The sequence below is a fragment of the Anopheles moucheti genome, chromosome X (genome assembly GCF_943734755.1).
Source record: "Anopheles moucheti chromosome X, idAnoMoucSN_F20_07, whole genome shotgun sequence".
NCBI lineage: Eukaryota > Metazoa > Arthropoda > Insecta > Diptera > Culicidae > Anopheles > Anopheles moucheti.
Window position 1 is genome coordinate 10,759,796 of NC_069142.1, and position 21,265 is coordinate 10,781,060.

General features: G+C 45.5%; 4 protein-coding genes across 5 annotated transcripts; 3 read left to right on the forward strand and 1 right to left on the reverse strand.

The window, feature by feature from the left end:
• The first annotated feature begins 361 nt into the window (after positions 1–361).
• On the forward strand, positions 362–4,162 carry LOC128306875 (uncharacterized). Its single transcript, XM_053044510.1, has 4 exons — positions 362–523; positions 634–1,896; positions 2,252–2,309; positions 3,286–4,162. The coding sequence occupies exons 1-2, from the start codon at positions 398–400 to the stop codon at positions 1,660–1,662; spliced, it is 1,155 nt and encodes a 384-aa protein (XP_052900470.1). The 5' UTR covers positions 362–397; the 3' UTR covers positions 1,663–1,896; positions 2,252–2,309; positions 3,286–4,162.
• Positions 4,163–7,438: 3,276 nt separating this feature from the next.
• LOC128306876 (uncharacterized) lies at positions 7,439–10,945 on the forward strand. 2 transcript variants are annotated; one of them, XM_053044512.1, is made up of 8 exons: positions 7,439–7,489; positions 7,594–7,886; positions 8,567–8,660; positions 8,734–8,837; positions 9,263–9,361; positions 9,658–9,892; positions 9,961–10,081; positions 10,160–10,945. In XM_053044512.1, the coding sequence occupies exons 2-8, from the start codon at positions 7,809–7,811 to the stop codon at positions 10,569–10,571; spliced, it is 1,143 nt and encodes a 380-aa protein (XP_052900472.1). In that variant the 5' UTR covers positions 7,439–7,489; positions 7,594–7,808; the 3' UTR covers positions 10,572–10,945. The 2 variants fall into 2 exon arrangements, with proteins under 2 accessions (XP_052900472.1, XP_052900471.1); XM_053044511.1 differs by lacking the exon at positions 7,439–7,489 and having other exon boundaries at positions 7,502–7,886.
• A 2,186-nt stretch (positions 10,946–13,131) lies between these two features.
• Positions 13,132–14,362, reverse strand: LOC128306878 (uncharacterized). The gene is made up of 3 exons (XM_053044513.1): positions 14,131–14,362; positions 13,742–14,040; positions 13,132–13,671 (listed from the first exon to the last, which is right to left on the reverse strand). The coding sequence occupies exons 1-3, from the start codon at positions 14,189–14,191 to the stop codon at positions 13,585–13,587; spliced, it is 447 nt and encodes a 148-aa protein (XP_052900473.1). The 5' UTR covers positions 14,192–14,362; the 3' UTR covers positions 13,132–13,584.
• A 915-nt stretch (positions 14,363–15,277) lies between these two features.
• On the forward strand, positions 15,278–18,647 carry LOC128306872 (uncharacterized). The gene is made up of 6 exons (XM_053044505.1): positions 15,278–15,425; positions 15,895–16,127; positions 16,412–16,764; positions 16,913–17,872; positions 18,124–18,276; positions 18,346–18,647. The coding sequence occupies exons 1-6, from the start codon at positions 15,278–15,280 to the stop codon at positions 18,419–18,421; spliced, it is 1,923 nt and encodes a 640-aa protein (XP_052900465.1). The 3' UTR covers positions 18,422–18,647.
• The last annotated feature ends 2,618 nt before the right edge of the window (positions 18,648–21,265 follow it).

A 21,265-nucleotide genomic window follows, 5' to 3' on the forward strand; every position in this document is an offset into this window, starting at 1 on the left:
TCTGCATTATCCATTTTCTTGAAATTGTTCGTGTATGGAGGTAAGCAAAAATTTCGTCGTCTTTTTACGATATTTTCTAGTAGCCGAAATAGTTACAGTTTGTATAAATAAGAAAGTAGCAATCGCGGTGCCTGAATCGAATGTTATCTTTGCTGCTTAGCACGAAACTACCGATTACAGCGCGAGATTCAGAATCCGTTTGCCGGTACGTGCCTTAAGCACTGCCACGAACAAATGCTTAGCCTTCGTTTATTAAACATCGCTGTTCACCATTTCGTTAGCTTCCGGTCCGCAAACTGCGCCATTTTGGTGTGTTCGTTTATCTGCGACGCGTCTAGAAAGCAGAAAGAAATCAGCAACTATCAGCTTTTCAAAAATTGCAACATTCCATAAAAAGATGTACGCCACCGAACAATCATTGTCGGATTCGGATGAATGCGACAATGCGATGTGCAGCAATATCCAGCGAAACGACTGGGCAATGTCGGAAGACGAAGAAATTATTTCTCTCCCCAATCGAAATGTAAGTAACAGATACGATATGCATCAGGTACGGACGCTCTGTCAGAGTAGCAGTATCGTAACCGTAGCTACTTTTATTTTAATTTAATATAAGTTTCACATACATTCTAGTCGTTCATCGTCAACATTTTCAACAACGTCGTTGGTACGTTCTCTAAGTTGATCCGTAACACCGCTCACTTTTTTTGGTCAACAAATGAGCAACAAACGAACGAGCACGATGGTAGTACAATGCCAGCGAAGCGACGCCGCTTAAACGAGGATGCCGATGAACCCAGTTCTGCCAGTAGCGTTCTTATTGATCAGGCTTGCCAGACTGATGAATCTTTTGTAAATACCGCAAGTTTTGATCTAGACGAACTCCCGGAACAACAGGATGAGACTGATGAAGAGCATCCGCAGGAGACGCATCATGCTAACGAGCAGCCGACCATGACCGAGGAGGATTTCTACGATGGCGAAATTTTCGATCCATTTAAGTATCTAGAACAGCATGACAGAACACCCGTGGATCCAGCGCGTCGTGTAACAACCTTCATGGGAAACCGCTGTTACCGACAGCGGCAAGAACAAATGCGCCGTGGAAAGATTGGACAGCTTTTCTTTGCGTCGCATCAGAAACCAACCAAGAATCTTGACACTTCGCGCAATGTCTCAGATGCTTTCTCCCAGCGTCCATCGTGCATTCGGGCTGCGTGCTCTGGCTTGTACAATAAGCCAATTCCATCACAGCATGAAGGGTCAATATTTTACCCCGGATTTACACAGTACGGTGGTGCGTCTTCCGCAAGCACATTGCCGCGTTACCCATTTGGGCTAAACCGAAGTTCATTGAGCAGTCGGGCCGAATCCACCCGTGGCAAAAAGCGAGGATTGGATGAAGATGATGAAGCAAATCCGCCAAGCCAGCCATACCTAGTTCGGCGTACAAAAGAATTGATGATCGAATTCGAAAAGCAAAAAGCTGCCAACAAATTACCGCAAATGAGCAACCAAGAAATCAGTGACGAATTGATGGCAATATGCAAACGTCACAACCTGTCATTGAGTCATGATATGATACAAGAACCCATGGCGTTTGCGCGAGACGAGGAAAAGACTTACCCACCTGTTTCACCTTTAATCAATTTTATGCCATAGCAAACCTATTGTCAGACCCATACGACCGAAAGACAAAAGCTGATACAGATGTAATCTAATCTACAGCTACAAAGTTCTTTCTACGGATCGCTTAGAAAGCAACAATCTCAACACCAGAACCAAATATGCCATTAAAGTTTGGCAACAGCACCTTGTTCGTTCTAAAAGAAAGCTCTCTAGTTCCAGCGGTATACAAGCGGTGCGAATACAATTACGAGCAAATCCAACCATACGGTAAGTTGATTCTTTACAAGTATGTCGATATATCGTTGATAACATCATTTTCATTGACTAATGATAGACCAGTAAATATTTAGCTCTATTTTTTCCATTTATAACGCAAACACCCACACAAATGTTTTCACAATGATAATCTGAATGATGGTAATATGATAATCTCATAACACAGAAAAACGCGAATGTACATATAAAATTATATTTAATACATTTTTTTAGTGGTTCAAACTATTAGCGTCCATTTAGGTCATCAGAGTTACAATTAATTGTTTCTTATACATAATTGAATGGCCATACCGTATTGATACAATAATTAATTTAAGATGTTTCTTTCTTTTTTAATGTCAAACAGCTCAGCGACAATCCAACCAATTTCAATTTGACAGAGTTTCGCTACTAAAACCAAGCATGTAAGTATGAATCTATGGATGCTTTAAATAGGCTTTACTGGTGTATTTCGTTCCCTCTGCTAATGCGGCAGTGAATATTTTTACGGTTCAACTCACCAAACACGGCCATACAGTTTGATAGTTTTATTTCTAGCTTCTCACGATTGAAACGATTTGTTGTTTGTTTAAATATTCAAGTTTTACAATACTGTTGTGAATGTGAATCTATGCTGTGGTCATGCTGTCTTTGTGGTGTTTATAGAAACAACTATATATAGCTGGATTTAATAACAGGCGAACAACTTAGAACGAATTTACTAGACCGTCACAAAACCACGAAACTGTAATACCGTCTTCTACGGTCTCATTGTTATACGAATTATCGTGCTAGGTCAACAAATTTAGGCTTCACGGAAACGCTTCTATCGTTTCTTACCAGTAAATGCACTGTTGCTGTACAGAAGACAAACAGTTCGTGAACCGAGCATGTAACATGCTCGATGTTGCCTATTGCATTGGAACAATTTATTTGATCATTGCACCATATGAATGAGAACGAATCGTATTATTGCATCCAAACACGGCAAATTGAAGAGTGTTGCTTTAAAAACCATTTAACTTCTAAGACCCTTCTATTTTTTCAACACTAAGTTTATCCTTTTTTATGTGTTTTGTTTGTTTTACAAACATATTCTATTCGATAATAAGTCCTAAAGTTTTGTTAATGCACTGTTTGTCTTGAAGTAACCTTCTTAAATTCTCAATGTATCGTGTAAATCAGTAGTGCTTACATACTGCAACGTATTGTGTGTTGTTTTCCAGAATAATAGTGTGTTTTTACAATGCTCTTCATTTTTCCTACCGCTTCGTTTCCCTGAAACCAACACCCTTCATGCCGGTTAGGCAAAATTGTATATGCCCTTAACTATTTGTTGTTTTTTTTTCAATATGACGGCTTTCGCCCTATTATCCCTTAATTAATTTATATATCTGATAGTTTTTTTGCAGACAATTTGGCAGATCAACAAATTGAACCAGGCAGCCATGCGAATAATGATCCTGGGAGTTATAAGGTGGCTTCCTCGACCGACATAGAGCAGGTGATGAGTTTTTCCTCATCATTATTATTTAATGAAACACTCTTTTACAAGAACATTCCCTACCTTCCGACTTCTTTGATCTTTCCGCCACCCTTATCTTTGCTCTTCTTTCTTGGGTTTTTTTCTCATTTTCTTTACGCTTTGAGGAAACTTTACCCAAAACCAACGATCCGATATGTGCCTTACGTTCTGCTCACGAACAGTATTAAATACACCGGCAAGTAGCGAAGAAAATCCCGCTCGATGTATATAATGTTAAGGAGTATAGGGTTATATTTATCAGAAAGAAAGCGGAGTATAAAGTCGGTAAGGTAGAAAAAGAGAATGGAACGAATCCGGTGCCATACAGAAACGCTTATTAGTTGTATTCATAATTCTTGTAACTTATAACTTATAACAGTTTTGAATGATTATCTACGTGACAGATGAACTTAATTTAACACACTATTATTTCAACTCAAATGTTTTCTGACTGAATGAAGGTAGGAGTTGAAGGAGTTTTTGCATGATTTGTTTTTCCTATATTATTTGTCCAAATAGTACGTACGCCGTACGTATGAGTTGAAGATTTGTAATATGTTAGAATGGAGGTGGTAGGAGCTGAAGGAGTTGTTGCAAGGATTTATTCCTAAATTATTTGTCCGAATAGGACGTACGACGTACGTAGGAGTTGAAGATTTATAATATGTTATTCAACATGCCCATGATTATTGAGCATACTATTATTATAATTGTATCGACAAATAAGTTGTCAAAATAAATATAAAACGCAAACGCGGAAAATCCTTTTTTTTTAATTATATGCTTCAGTAAATAGTGAGAAAAAATGCTGAAATTAAATTACATGCATAACCGAAATGTAGGACAGGTCAGGACATTCGGTCAAAGTTTGAACGCGAACGAACATGAAAAGCAAACATTTTGAGGTAGGTTACGATACGGTTGCAGTGTGTTCTTTACTAACGCATCCACTGACCGGTGTGTCTTGTGGTCTTTTATCGTCTACTTATCTCTACATTCCAGCGCTTCCAAGCTTCCATTCAACAAGACCAAAGCAAAACAAAAATGCCGCGAAGCCGTGCAAATCGAAACCCCTGAAACGGAAGTAAAATAGTTAAATGTTTGAATAATGCGCTTAAATGGGAAGTGTGAAACTATGAAGCCAACCTTGATGCTGCTTGGTTTCATTAGCGCTGGCTGGTGTTTAAGATTAGACGCCCGTACCATCGATCGCGGAGTGTGTGGGTGAGAGTGTGTGCAAGCATTAGCCACCTGTTTCAGAGGAGGCTTTATTTATTACGCTTATGTGGCTGTTTTTTTGGTTTTTGAACAACAAGGGATTGTTGTGTGTATAAGAGTGTGAGCTTTGCCACGACAAATTCACGCTTCATCCGTATATTAAAAACCACCAACTAAATGGCCAAACAAGTTTGCGCCTCACATAACCGCTCCATCCACCCGCTGGTTGTTCAGTTTTAGGCAATCGAACACAAAACGAATAGCGAGAAAAGAAAGAAAAAAAAAGACAACACCAAATTAATGAGATCATCAAACTCTGCATTTTATGGGTCGTGCTGCCATTTGTTTCTTGTGCGATCACGGAATTTTGTTTTTTTTTTTAGATAGAATGCCATCAACTACACACGCCGGCCGAAGCCACCACAGGGCAACAAGGGAATCAAACACAGGAAAAAAGATTTGAACGAAAGAGAGAGGGCGAGCGAGAGATGTAGAAAAAAGGCGTTAAACTTTAAAAGCCAAATCCGGTGCCGTATTACCGGCTTGGGGGGGAATGTTGGGGGTGGACGGGCATGATTTCGTTTCGGGGGCCCTGTCCGGTGCACGCCACATTCGTTTTGGCATTGAGCATTTGCGGTGCGGTCGTGAAAAGGCACACACACAGTGTGTGTTGAGGGTGAGCACATCGTGCAGCTGGCAATAATGGCCCGTTGTTCGGAAAGGAGCTAGGACAGGGAAACCGGAACCAGGAAAACCATGACCTGCGGGTTGCTGTGCGTGCGGGTCCCTATTATCGGTTGCCATTTTGCTACGGTTTTGCGCGGTTCTAAAGCGACGGGGATGACGGTTACGGCAGGACGTCCGAAAAGCATTTATACTGCCCCATCGTGACCCGATTGCCGTTTATAAATGGAATACGTACATGTGCCCAACAGTTTTGGACACACTGGCACCTTGGACGACTCCTGGGCGACCTCAAGGAGTGGCGATAAATGGCGTGCCGGCTAAGACTGCTTAGGGACTCGGTAGGAAAAGTCCTCCAGTTTGGTGTTTCGTGGACACGAACCTGTACGCGAATAAATTAAAACCTCTGGATAAACGGTCTTAAGTCACCGCCGGTCAGAAGAGGGTAGAGAGGGCGAGAGAGAGAGAGAGTGTGTAACCTTCAACGTTCTAATAAATCACGTAGGCGGAAGCAGCAGTACACAGTGAACCGTCCTAAAAGGCGTCTCAGTGCCGTGAAAATTCAACTCAACCAAGCATGAAGATGTGTGTTTGGAAGGAGTTGTCGCCACGGTAGCATTATGTGGCGGAAGTGAACAGCAACGGCATCGAGCAAGTAATCAGCTAAACAAACACACTAAAAAAAACACCAAATAACAACGCCTTACCGCAAAGATGCGTTTATCAAAATATAGTGGCGGTTCAAATTTTGCGGTTTTGGCAAATGGCTTTAGACGACGAAAGATTCGTCCACCGCCATCACCGTATGCGGCGCAATAGTAACTCCGCTGACCTAGATGTTTAGTTTTATATTTCCTAACGCCAATTTAAGGGACTAAGGACTGGATATAACCCCAAAGCCGTCAAACGTCGTTGCTCAAGAATTCAAAGAAGGAACAAAAATTCAAGAATTGGGTTGACTTGAGCATGCGGCCAAGGTCTCCCCAAACGTCTAATTCGGAGCGGTTATGCACAGGCAAAGTGGATCGTCCACCCGGCCACGATAAGCCTCCACCGGACCGGCAAAGATCGATAAGCTTCGGGTCGTTTCGGTAACGAAACGGTATTTCCGTGCGGATTGAAAGCGTCCGTGGTTGGGGCAGCTTGATGCTGGAGGTCATCTGCATGTGCACGGTTACGGCGGCCTGGGAATGTAGTCCATGACGTCACGCGGGCAGTGCTTAATCTATGCTTCTACCATGTACCCGGACCCGGACGGTCGCGTCTCATTATGTAAGGTCAGGGAAGCGAACGGATCGGCACGCAATGCCTCTTGCCAAGAGTGTGACCTATGCCGGTGGTTGAGGCTCGGCCAGCTCAACTTCGATCGAACACCTCCAACCCTTTCACTCTGTGTCTCGCTCTCGCTCTCCTCTTCCTCGATCGGGTGGGAGGAAGACCAGGCATCAAATGGGTTTAGCGCCTCACTTCCGCCCAGCTGCCCAGCTGACAGCCGTCTCCTCTCTTGCACAGTACACACCGCGGTGTACCGTGAGGCACGAATGCATTTCTTGTGCACACCTCAACCCACCCACCCCTCTACCCCCTTTGTTTTTGCGACAGGTGACTAATTTCCCCCACTCCGGTGGCTATTTCCTTTTCCAACACCTTCCGATTTTTCCGCTGGGTGTTGCAGAACGCAGCGTTCTGTTGGAATCCCTTCCCCGCCGCTAACAACTGCTTTAAGGAGCCAGCCGTTCGGGCAGAACGGAAGAAGCGAACGCGAGCGACGGGCGCTTCTTTCGCAGCTAATCGTTACCGTGTCGTCGTACCGTCCGGCAGTGTCGTGCCCTGTTAGACCACCACCATCACCACCACCACGCGGTTTTTTCGGTCGCGCGGTTGTGCACGTACCGCGTCGCGGGTGGGAAAAGGCGGCTGGCGGCTGAAAGGTGTGAGTGTTTTGCGATAGGGCAACACTTGGGACGGATGGAGCATGAGCCTCGGCGGAGACAGCGCAGCACGCAGGGGGCACTGTGGCAGGGTGATGGCGGTGATGGCAGGCTACGACACTCAGACGCAGCACGACATGCGGCAAGCAGCAGCAGAAAAAAATATACACACTGGTACGGCACCATCGGTTGGGTAGAATATTTATAAACAGGACGGAAACATAACTAGACCACCAGTTACCGTTCGGTGAGAGTCGCAATCGGGTAGACGAATTCTAGCGTTCCCGCACACAGAGTATATCACATTCAGGCATTATCGGTTCCGTTGCGGGCGCCTGTTTGTCTTGTCAGGTCCGGCACAGACTACATCTTATCGGGCTGTGACTCCCTGTGCTACAGCGTGCGTGTGTGTGTGTGTTGGAGCATTGTGTTTGCGGTGGAATCAAAGCGTGACGCGCCAACAAGACGCCATCGGATCATCAATCCACCTACATAAAAGAACGCGTTAGAGCCTTCTTGCAATCAGCCCCCCCCCCCCCTGTTGCACATCATCCGACCAAACAGCAATGGAAGATCTGGAGCGCCGGGATGCCATCCCTGTACTGTACACGCGCGGCACACACTACACGGTTGGGTTTGATGTGGTAAGTTGGCGAACGCGTCCGGAACCGGACCACGTGCAGCAGTGCAGCAATCCGCAATAGCGAAGCGGGGTTTGCTGTAAATTGTCGCAAAGGTGGTGCTTATAGATTGTGCCACACACCAAGGCTCTTCAAGTGATACCATTTGGTGACCGATGCTGAGATGTTGAGCAATGAGAGTGGGGGTTCTTGAAGTTGAGGCTATTGAGGGAAACCGTAGAAGTTTGCAAATACAGTTACAGTACCTAGCTCGCACATTCGGTGCAAGATAAGATGTCGTCCCCAAGCAGTATCAAGTAGGTTGGGGTGTTGAATCTGCTTGTTTCTACTTCTGTTTACTGGCGGGATCACTTGCGATCTAGAGGGAGATGCCAGGAATTGGTGGGGCTCTGCGAGATAAAGCTACTTCCAGCCGAATACAGTGCAATTTGATGAAGAATTGCACCGCTTTGGTTGACTTGTATAAGTTTTACTGTTGCAATTAAGAAATAGCGAAGATGTCCATGCAATTCTGAGATGCAGATCAAAGCACATGCAGAATTCAAATAAAATTGGAACATTCCCCAGGGGTGTCTATTGGCCAAACAATCCAGTTTTCAACATTCTGCTGTCGAAGTTGTCGCTGCAGAAGCATTCTACAATTGAATACAGGCTTTCCTGACGACATCTCGTTTCCGTTCCAGGGTCGCACGTTTGCCAACATCATTCACAGCTTTCTCGAGAAGTCGGTAACTCTCAACGAAACGTACATTCCCATATTCAACACCGAAAAAGGGCGTAAGTACACCGGACCGATAACGTTAGCCGTACAGACAGGTAGTTACAGACGAGCGTTTAATGTTTTATACAGGTAAAATCTACGTTGACACGTACGAAAACGTGAACAGATCGTTTCCTCAGTATATCCGCGAGCTGCAGGGCGTCGCGGACGGTGCAAAGGTGGACTTTTACAAGGTAATTGCTGTAAAGTTAGATTGTGTTTTAACAAATCTAAACAGTTGCTATTGCTAAGACGGAATTGGCCTGAGCGCGAGCAGTACAGCATGGAGCAGTCGCTCCCATTCTCGTCCTATGGGGTATGTTATGTAAAATGGGCTATTGGACAGCTGCAGACCTGGTAGATAATCTCATTAGCCACTTTATTCGGCGTAACAGGCGTACAGCTAATCCTATTAGTTGTAAGCCTATTTGCAAACAGTTGCACTGTCTATATCTCCTCTACATAACTAAAGAAAAATGCGTAATGTCTGCTCACGGATATTCGACACTATCCGGTACACCTGCCATACCCGTTTACTAGCATATCCGGTCTATTCTTGCAGACAAAAAGTGTGGTAACATCGTTTTAATCTACAATCGGTTTCATTCTATTTATATAGCTATTTTTACTGCACATAGACGATGTTATCGTCGGTGGACAGGATGGTAATAATCAACCGATCGGTTGCTCCACTATCTGTGTCAACGAACCGGACTGCGTGAGTATTGATCATAGCCGAAGGTTAATAGGCATCATCGCCTTACAGGGTTTCAAATGGAAGAGTCGGTGTCATCACTTGATTTTGTTCAAATAGAATCAGAGTGTGAGTAAGATAGATCTGGAATGAACATCCTTTTGCGAAACATATACAAAATATGCGAAGAATTGGTGATCTATCTCGGTAAATTCTACCTTTATCTGATCAGAATCCAGGATTTACACCGACTTTTTTGTTAGCTGATCCTGCAATTCCTGCACAATGTTCTCCGTGGTAATTTCTTTTTTCATTCGCAGGTTGTACTGGGACACACGGAAGATGCACTGTCCGAGGTGCTGAATCACTTCTACTTCGTGTCCGCCCACATCATCTCGGACACGCCGGAAGGCAAGCACAAGGTGGTGGAGGAACGGTTTACCTCGCTGTGCTATGCCGGCCATCTGCCCGGCTACACGATGAACGCGAACCATCATGGGCTGGTCTTCTCGATCAATACGCTCAGCGCTAAAACGCTGGTTGGCGGTAAAACACGTAAGACATGCATGAATGTTTGTTTGTTTGTGTTCGGTGCTTATTATTGTGGTCTGTTTCTACTGCAGCACGTCACTTTATCACGCGTGCCTTGCTAGCGGCGGAGAACTTCGTACAGGCGCAGGAAATTCTACGCGATCATGGTGTCGGGGCGGCGGACGGATGCTCGATCAACATGACGTTCCTGAGGTGAGTTTAGTTCATGACGTTCCAGGCGAGACTACTACGATCTACTTGACTGAGCAAGTGTACCGTTTCGTCCACCAGGCAGGAGGGTGACAGGTTGTTTCACAACGCTGAAATGGGTCCCGCCACGAACGGGACCGAGTCGCAGCTGAACATTCTGACGGCGAGCCCCGGCGAACACATCATCCACGTGAACAGCTACCAGCGTCTGCAGGTACCGGAGGTATCCGGGCTGATCATCGAGTCGAGCGTGGAGCGGATGAAAACGTTCGCCAAGTACCAGCCGCCCAAAACGGTGGATGACGTTATACGGATGCTGAGCGACACGACCGCCAAGGAGCACAAGGTGTTCCGGGACTACGGTAAAAACCAGAAGGTGAAGACGATCTGCGTCGGCATCATCGACTGCATCAAGCGCACCTGGACGCTGTATGCGGAAAATCCGGCCTATGTGCCACCGCTGGTCGTGCTACCGTTGATGCTGAAGGACTAGGTCACTTCGTCCACGCCTCTGTACACCCCTCTCCCGCACATGCACAGCGCGCATTTTGTCTGATTTGGTGGCATTATTTATAACCCTACGAAAGGAAGGGTACAAACGAACAAATAAATCAGTACTACTGCGTCGTTCCCGTTTTGGTGAGCCCGGAACTACCGCAGGTAACATACAGCGCTGTGTGTGTACCAGTCGCAACTGTAAGATGACCGAACCGGTACCTAAAAGCCTTTTAATCGTCCACTGCATCTCGAGATCCCTTCGCGAACGTGCTGCTCTAGATAGCACCTGTATGGGAGGTTGAGGTTTAACCATTTGTTATGTGCCTTTTTTAATTGCAAAATCATTAAAACAAATAAACAAATCAAACTGTACCACACTTGTTATCAGACGATCTAGTAGCGCTGCTGCGCGCGTGTTCTACTTCTGAGATCGTCCGAATGCTACCCCTCCGGATGGCATCCCTCCCATCCACAGCGAACCGGACAGAAGGAGTTAAAATTCTTGAAGGTTTTACAAATTAAGGTTTCCCGGGGCACCCGGGCACGATCGGCACGATCACGCGCGGCTCATTTACATGCACCGGCCATGTTTCTTCTAACCGGACGACAAGGCAATCTACTTCTAGGATAGATTATTCATTGACTAACCTGGGTCACGCAGAAATCGCGCGAGATAGTCACCACGATCCACCAACTCGCACACGTAACACGTAACGCGCGGGAGGTGTTACGATGTTGGTTGATTGTGGCAGGAGTCGCAACCATCGAACTGCGTTTTGTTTTGTCGCCCGTGTTTCCGCCAATGATTGATCGGCGCTGGGTGTCTGCGAGTCGTTGCCAACGGCATTTGCTTAGGAACAGGTTATCTTTGCACTGTTACGATGCATGGCCATGGTTTATTTTCGGGCTTTATCTCGGGCAGCGCAAGATGACTGCTTCGGCAGGCGGTTCAGCTTCTTATCAGCATTTATCATGGGCGACTCAACACTAGCTGCGAAACCCGACAGTTTTACAGTACGACAACGAACGATTAGCACCCAATTAGATAACGCCAAACAAGCAAGCTCGTTAGTATGCAAATGATTTTGGTTTTTGTTTTGTGATGTTTTTTTTTATTATTCGCTGGTGACCTTTAAAATTACAAAATCTACCAAACTAACCTCATTTTCGGGCATTTCGCTTATCGCTTACTGTGCAAACAATGTTAACTGTGTCAGATTTTTTTTTTAATTTCATAAATTACACGAGCGTTTCCGCCTCTCGCAAGTACGCTACAATGTTTTGCCAGCTCGTCTACCTACCTCAACAACCATTAACGGCTATTAGAATCGTATGAATGCGCCCGATCATGGCAATGAGTGGAGGGTTAATACGAAAATAATAGTGTCATAATTTAATCTTATACCCGCGAGCCGCTTCGTCGCGACGCGGTGAACCGTTTAATGCTTGATCGGCTTTTCTGCGTGAAATGCTTGTTTTTTTTGTTGCTGTTGTTATTGAACTCCTTCTCCTCGGAATCGATGACCCGGGTTTGTCGGGTGCCTGGAGGCAGGGTTCACGCTCAATGGCAGTCTGCGTCTGCGATGAAGGTGCGACCGAAGCACCGATCATTAGAGCTCATGATCATGATCATTGCCGTGGTAACCGGACGAGACAGACATTAATGTATGTGGTATGTTTGTTTAAATGATAATTAGTCGTTCGAGCGCGTCTAGACACTCGAATCCGTAATAGACTTCTGCCAAGTTCAGGTGCATCGGAAAGGTTACTGGGTTCCGGGGCGTGAGTGGGAGCAGGAGGGATTATGCAGGCACCTGCTTCTTATGTGGGTATGTTTTCAACCTCTAGCACGCTGGATGCTTTACTTTTTTGTTGTTACTATTGGAGAATAAGTTATGCCGGCGTTATTGGACACTACTGGCTCTAACGCAGGTTATTGGAGGATAAGTTATGCCGGAGATGAATGAATGTGATGGAGTTATTAAGTCGTTCGCGTACAAGGCCGTACGTGAGCAGACACAGTTTTGGTTCGTAATACCGTATTATTATGTGGGACAACTGTCGGAATGTTGATCACAGCCGCTTGACCCGCAAAACATGTCCGTTGTGTTGTTTGTCGTCTGACGACTCGGTGGCTAATGGCGACATATTTGGACATTTGTATCGGTAAGGTTGATTTTTGTTTTTGAAATTTATATCTTCCATTAACCGTGTTTCGTATGTATGGGAGATTTTCCTGTACACTCGTTGGCCAATATAAATTAGTCTTGTTACGGAACTATTTAGCTCTGAGATTTGTACAAAACCGACGAAATAAGAGGAAGATGCTCGGAAGGATTTTGATTCCATATAAGTATGACAGACAACAGAAGATCAGCTATAATAGCGACAGCGCTCCTGCAGAAGGTTAAGAACGTGTATCCTGTTTTCTGATACTGAAGAGTCTCAAAGCAAAGAGTTTTCTAATAGTTTTGCATTAATGCATCAATTATGCTTTGTGATATTATCCTCCGTAAATCTGCAAGTCAAGCATATTAAATCCATAAGTATTTTTAAATCCTTACTTTATATTACACTTGTGTGTATATTTCATCAGCTATATCTGATGAGGCGTGTAAAATGTAAGATGATGCTCAGTTAAAAAAAATAGTTGGACGGATTCGTTTCATACATCTTAGTGGCTTTTGAGTTCTCGCTGTTCGAACGCTCGCACAGCTGTTAATACTATTTACTACTAGAGGCACGATTGTTTGCTTCTGTTTAACGTAAAAAAGACACGTTATCGAACATATCCGCACATTACAAGACTATTTTACATAGCGACACAATGAGTTACGAAGCGTAAGATTGGTGTGGAATGTAGACGAGAAAAGAAATACTATAAACGACGTGACAAATACCATTGTATGATCGTAAATTGGTGCACGTTTGCCTTTTTCTGGTTCACTTCATTGTATCGCCATGGAAAACATCTCTTACGAACAGGTCGGATTTTTCGCGCTGGGTTTTCAGCTGCTTATAATGCGGCGCAGCATCACGCCAACTGTCACCATCGTCCCGAGCAGCACGGATAGTTTTACCGTAGATGCGGCACTCTGCAAATGGACAACAAATGAGGCGTGGGTCAGTGTTTACATCCACATCCTCGTGCCTAGCTCTACTTACGATCACGTAATAGTTGCATCGATCACCTAGACAACAGGCGGAACAGGTCCAATCCTCGTACCAGATGTGCGTACAGTACGGCATGTGTTTCGTGCGGATACGCTGACAAATCTCTTTCTTCGCGCAGCGTTTCGAGACGTAAAATTGCTTCTGAGCACCTAGCGAAAAGTATGGCGTGCTGCCCCATCGGATCTCTGTCAGGCAGGCGTCCTCGCCCTGCTGGCAAATCTTGACCGTATTGAGACACTTTTCAGTGTTGCCGGTTTGATTCGAGCAAACGTAACACTCATGAGCGGAACCTGCAGATAAAAAGGGATACGATTATGCGTTGACAAAGGTTGTGAGGAAGTTGTCTCGCCCGTATCAAGGACGGGCGTGGTATTAATTACATTCGCTGGCAAGCCCAATCAGTAGCAGCACGAGCAACGGGAACACCTTCGTGTAGTCCATTATGTGTTGTGCAGCAGAAGGAACACAGGCACAGCTTCTATTAGGACTATACCGGGACTTAAAAACGGTAATGAGATTCGAAGGAAAAGCGCACGGAAAACCCCAAGCAAAAAGAAATGAAAACAACGTAAATATGGTGAAGGAGATTCGTAAACAGTCGCTTGTTTGACGTTTCAGTCAGTCACACCCAAAACGAAGAATGCCTTGCCCATGCAACACACCAACACAACTGACAGTTCTACACTGGGTTTACATGTACGCATTTTGAATTGACAGTTTGACATGATTAAATGCTTAGTTTATTTGCATAATTTCTGCTAAAAATAAGAATGCAAATATTAATAGATATTATTATCAGAATGCCATATTATATGTGTTGTTTTCAAATTCATTGAATTGCTCTTTGATTTGTTGAAAACCATGATTTTGAATTGCTGATCTTGTCTCGAACAGGAAATGTGTAAATCCTAAAAAGCATGACAAATGATTAAATTGTTTCGTTTATTTATAATTGCTTCTCATAAAATATTCTGCTAAAGAAAGTAAATAATACGTAGCAACTGAAGGAATGCTATTAAAAGATGTATGTGAACGCAAGATTCCGCCATAATGCATGGTGACGCGTTGCGTTGCTAACTTGGAAAACGCTCGTGCGAAAGAGACAGATTTATGGAATTTGTAGAACGCGTGAACGAGTACGAGCGTCACCCTGGCAACAAGCACACATTCTACACGTCCGCACTTTTTTTCTTATTGCATTGGCTGTTGATATTTGCGTGTGTATTACAATTTTCTATTCCCTCCAAGCGCAACGGATTGTGCCCGTGTGTAGGTGTTCTCCCCTCTCGTGTATCCGCGTTCACGGATACGTCACCAATTCCGAACGGAACTAGCAACACACAGCTACATCGAACCCTAAAACGCATACACGAACATCGGCCCGCGCATATCTATTTCTATTTCTACGAACAGTACGCCATCTCTGTCTGGCCCCTGCCAGAACCATTAGATTCGATTCCAAAGCACAAGTTTTCCTCTTCACGCACCCTGCGGGATCTGGCTACGGTTTGCTAGCATCGAGACGCGATGGATGAAAATGCGTACAATAGTACGAAGCTAGATATCGAAGGCGTTAGGCAGCAAACGGCAAACGAAGCATTGCGTGCTGAAGGTGATCGTAAAGAAAGCTACAGAAAGCTAGGCGAACCAGACGTTAACAGGAACGGGTTTGACGGTTGGTATTCACAGTTGTTTTTTTGTATTTATGCATGAGAATCTCGTTAGTTTGATTGTAAACTTATTCGCTGTGGTTGCTGGGCGGAAAAGTGTTCTAAAACGCAGGAACAGCTAAAACTTCTAAGACATGTCACATGATAACTTCTAGCAATATGAGTTGCCGTGTTGCATCAGGTTTTTCCCGTGGCTCTCCGTTAGAGTATTTGGCGTTCTTTGAGGGAACTTTCTTCTAAACAATAGTCACACATTTACATAGACTGTCTATCCTTTAACAAATTGTTATCACATCACCCCTATCTACGTACGCACATTCCGTGCCTTAAGATATGTAATGGCGTTCGTGATGACGTCACTGTCACAATATCACTAAACGGTGTGTCTGATGCGTGCGACATCTCTGCACCGTCTGTTCGGTTATATTTAGCCACTCATCACATCTCAACTGTCTCGAAACCATTCCGGTCTAGGTGTGACGACCACCCGTACGGATAACAACAGCCTTCGGATGCCGCGTGAGAACGGAACCGGTGCCAAGGAAGGTGAGGAGGAACGGATGCTTAACGGCGGTGGGCTAGACCAACCGAACCGAGGTGATGGCGAACCGACCGAGAAGGACAAACTTGCCCAGAAGGAGGTGGAGGTGAAGTTTATCCCATCGCAGAATGGGGACGCCCGTATTGACATGGAGCTGGAGAGTCAGGTACGTAATAATTGAGCAGGGTAGAGGGAAACTGTGCACAAACAATTAACACCCGCAAGCAATACATTGTGTGTGTGTTGTTGGCAAAAAGAAATCGTTTATAAGTACAACATACGGGATAAATTTTCTGCTTAGACGGATTGGAAACGTCTTGCTGTGTAGAAAGGTCACTGATTGGGTTCCGATAGAGGTTCCATCCCAATCCCCTGGGGATAGTGCATGCACCGGACGGCCAATTCGTGTAGTTTTTCATCTCATCAATTGTATTGTTCACATTTCAACAGCAAGCACTCACCGGCATGACCAAGGAGGAACTGATGAAGTACGCGAACGATCCGTTCTGGGTGCGACTTCGTTGGCTGCTGTTCGTACTGTTCTGGGCCCTGTGGGGTGCCATGTTGCTCGGTTCGTTCTACATAATCTATGATGCGCCAAAGTGTGCGGCCCCCGTACCGTTGTCCTGGTGGCAGGAGGGTCCATTGGTTGAGCTGGACAGTGAAAAGTACGCGGACCAGCTGCCTGAGGTAGAGCGATACGGTGCGAAGGGCGTGATCTATCATCTGCCGGCAGACGAAACCTACCTAGTCCATACGGCTGCTGTACAGGGCAAATTGAAGCAGGTTGTCAGCACGTTCGGGTAGGTGTTCCTAATCAATATGACCTTGTGGCCAATTTCTAGAAGGTGACAAGAGCGAGAAAGTTAGATCAATTGGTTGAGCCCAAATCGGGGCAAACAATACATTAACGACGCACGCGTTTAATCGAGCAATTGCCCCGTCTTTCAGCTCCAAAAACATCAAGGTCGTTGTGGACATTACACCGAACTTCGTCACGAAGAATGATGCGCTGTTCCAGGAGGCATTGCAGCAACCGGACAGTGCGGCATATTCTGCTTTCGTTTGGCGCGAACCCGTTCTGAAGCCACCGAACTGGTTGTCCATTGCTGAGGAAGGTAGCGCTTGGAAGAATGCGTCCAACAACCAGTACGTGCTGTCCCAGTTCGGACCGGATCGGTTCGATCTGCAGTTTGGTGAGCGGACCGCTCGTGACAAGCTGAAGGAAGTGCTGCGTGCACTGCTCGAACTTGGCGTACGTGGTGTCCGCTTAGCTAATGCGAAACATCTGCTAATCAACCGTAACGGTGGCAACGAATCACCGATGAATCTCGAGGAAGCGGATAAATCCCTAACCCACACGGATTATGGTTTCTGGTCGCACAAGGAAACGACGTACCGCGAGGGACTGGGCGAGCTGTTCCACGAGCTAACCGAGCTCGTACATCAGCAGACTGACGGCGAAGCTTTCCTGTCCGTGACGGAGGATATCCTGCGGCCGGAGGTATACTCCGTGAACGGTACGCTACCGATCGATGCACCGCTGTACGGTAACATTGAGTTTGATTTGCGCGAAGGAAGCGGCCCGGATGTGGCCAAAAAGCTGCGCCACGATATCGAGAACGCGTACCGCACAATCAACGGCTACCGGTCGCTTGGGGAATCGGAAAAACCGTGGTTGCAGCTACGATACGATCGTGCCTCTCTAGAGCACGTGCCAGCATCGGAGTACACCGTGTTTCACTTCCTGTTGCCAGGCGTACCCGTCTTCCCAATGGACGTACTGACCAAGGGCAACGTGTCGCACGAGAGTGTGGAAACGCTGGAAAAGTTTCGTGCGTCACCTTCGTTCCAGCACGGTCTCTTCAATGTTTACAACGATGCGAACGCATCGGCGATAGCATACACACGGTAAGCCACACACACACCTACTGATGACTTCCACTAATACGAAACTAACCGTAACTTGTATTTCATCTCATTGTAAATGGCTTCTGTACGATATGCTAACACTAAAACTAATCCCGCAAACAGCTATATGTAAGTGACTTTCCATCCATTAACACTCTTTGTGTTGCTTTCCCGTCCGCCGGCTTAGTTTAACACTTTGCAGCCCGTCAAATGCTAATCGATTCTCTTCTTCCCGTACTATAACTTTTTAGGCTAAAGTCAGGCAACCCTGGATACTTTGTCGTGCTGAATCTCGCCCAGACCGAGCAGAAGATGCTCGACTTTAGCGGTGTCGAAGGTATCGGCAGTGAGCTGACGGTGGTACTGACCAGTCAGAACTATGACGTCCCGAACGTCGGTATCAAGTAAGTTTGCCGAATTCGTCGTAAAATATTGTTGCACCAAAAATCAACTTGTCTTCGCTCTTTCCACAGAACAAAGGTGCCGGTTGATGCAGTACCACTGTCACCGCGTTCAGCCCTGGTCGCGACTTACGTACCGACGAAGTAAAGCGCAACAGTAGCACCGGATGTTCTACTGTCCCGTATTCGTAAATGTTGAAATACGCCCAATAGTTGTGTTTCGCGCATCCTAATCTATCGCTTAATCGCTCTGCCCAACGGTAATGCCATTAGTTTACCGTGCTTTAACCTCCGTGCTTTACCACGCCAAGTGGTAATAAGCAATCGGATGGTTCAATTCATGGTTCATGCTTCAATAAAACTATCTATCATTGTAAAATGCATATTACATAAGGACGTTACTGGTTGGGATGGGAACAGATCCGAAATGGTACTGCGGGCGGTGGTATATACATATTTGTATGGAGGCTTTTGGCGTTCCGGAAAATTGATCGGTATTTTGTATTCATTTAGTAAGTACATTATTGCAACTTTATTCACAATCGACCGTGAGACGAACGGACGTGTAACACATGCTTATCGTATTTATTTTAAGGAAACATATGGATTTATTGTTTGCTCATGGAGACGCCTGGTAGATTGGCAAAGAACAATGGAAAATGTTAATTATTGTCGGATTATCTATACACTGTTCAACGAATGTTTTACTTTCCAATTGTTCCTATTCGACTCTAACCACAAAGAAGGAAGTGTTATGAGCAGCAGCACAAAACGGAGTGTGTCACTGTTGTGTCACCGCCTTCATGGACGTAGCGAACGGAAAAGGAACTTTTTAGCAAATTGGAACCAGCAACAAAACATGACATTAAAGCTAAAAATGCGTTTAGGTGACTAAAGTGGCTGGGTGTTGGAGACTATCAAGGTATCGAAAACCCCACTCATATGAAATACCTCTAATCGGTCTCATTTTCTTGTAGAATCTTCAAAGGATTCGATGAACACCAAACACTTGCTGCACCCTCAGTCAGAGCGCATCGAAACAGTGTGAAAGCTAATTGGTTCCGTAGAATCCTTAGGTAGCACGTAGGATAAATCCTCTCATCCTTGTTTTCCGTCACTAGAACATCATCCAGATGCAATTTGTAATTGATCTTTAATGCAATTTACTCTTTGTCCTTACTCAACGTCCCCAATGATGCCAGAAAGAGACTGGAGTAGATAACACACCGGTAAAAAGGAATTTACCGGTAATTAAAAAGGAATTACCTGGAAAGGAAGGAAGGAAAGGAAAAAGTTCATTTAGCAAGCATAGTTTCTGTAACCGGTAAGCGAAAAGGAGGGTTTCGGCAAAGCTTCTTCGTTCGGAGTAAACCTAACCTAGAAAAAATGGCATCTACCTGTCAAATGCTAAGCGACCCGGGGCCGGGACCAAAATAAGAGGAGGAAAAACGCATATTAGCACGAGCATACGAGCATACTGGTACGCGTTTCCCTCCCATCCAGCAGCAGCGTACAAACACGCATGCCAAAAATTCATAACACTCGGGACTGTGGTGTTCCAGCAGGGTATGTACCGGCGCTTCATCCGGATATCGGAATCCCACGGACGTTATTTTAATAATAACAGTTTGATTAAACTATGCGTGCGCATCTTTAGTTATCAGCTGTTGCGCATTCGGTATGTACAAGATAATTCATAGTTTAACAACAGATTACGACTAAATACAGTACACAAAACACTAAAAACATTCCTTCTTTATCAGCTGTCAAGATGTAAATCGTTCAACTGTTGGAATGTTTGTTTCAATCGTACAACTCTCAAAACTCACCGAAAAATGAAGCTGCGCACCATTTCCACGGTATGCATAACATAGTTAACACCTCACATCCGTTCTTTCGGTAACCGGTCAGCGAAAAGAAGAGAAGTACGGAATCAGTTCCATCAAGCGGCCAAAAACTACCAAGCGCCGGACGTCTCGGCAAAGCTTCTTCGTTCGGAGTAAACCTAACCTAGAAAAAATGGCATCTACCTGTCAAATGCTAAGCGACCCAGCTGGCACCAAAATAAGAGGAGGAAAAACGCATACTAGCAGAAGCAGAACAAAATCCCCGTTTCGGATGAACACCACACGCGGAGCGTACAGAGCACGAACGTATTACACTAGAATTTATTATTGTATCATGTCTAAATAGTACGATTATGCCATCGATGTCCCCAGGTTTGCCACCAAACGATTGTGACGTCCGTTGGTCAATCCGATTGCACAGTTGCAAGAAGCTGTAAAACAAAGAAATGAACACGTTTACACACATGAATTTCCGTTTGTTAAACTGTGCACAGGGTGGGCATCATTTAGTTCGAACCGTTTACCTTTCAGAGAGCTGACGGATGACGGGGAATCGTGGGATTTATAGTATTTGGTTTCAGGGTAAATCTGGTGTTCCATCACATCCGGCATTGCCGAATGGAGGCGGCGATGGCGGCGATTCCGGTGCAGCCAGTGAAGCCGGTGATGGCGGCGAGGCCGGCGATAACGGCAATTCCGGTGCAGCCAATGAAGCCGGTGATGGCGGCGAGGCCGGCGATGGCGATACCAGCGATGCTGGCGATACCGGCGATGTCGGTCGTGATGAATGTGGGGTTGATGCTTGAGACGGTGGTGGCGGCGATGGTGTAACCTTGTCTCCCGACGTCTGCGGCGGAATGAACTCATGAGCGGTTCCGGCCTCTTCGTCCAAGCTCGCTAACGTGAACAGCAGATTAATCCGCAAACGTCTGGCCTGGATGGTCAATTGCTCCATCTGGAACATCAACTCGAACCAGATATGTTCATCTAGGGTGATTTCTGTCCCCCAGCCTTCCCCAGCGCCGTCTTTACGATCCTTCTCCATGCTGCTAATTCTGTCGCCGGTCACTTACAAACTGAAGAGACATCGGTTGCTGCATGCTAAAGTACGATTTTTCCTCCGGCGCGTTACCATGGTTACGCAA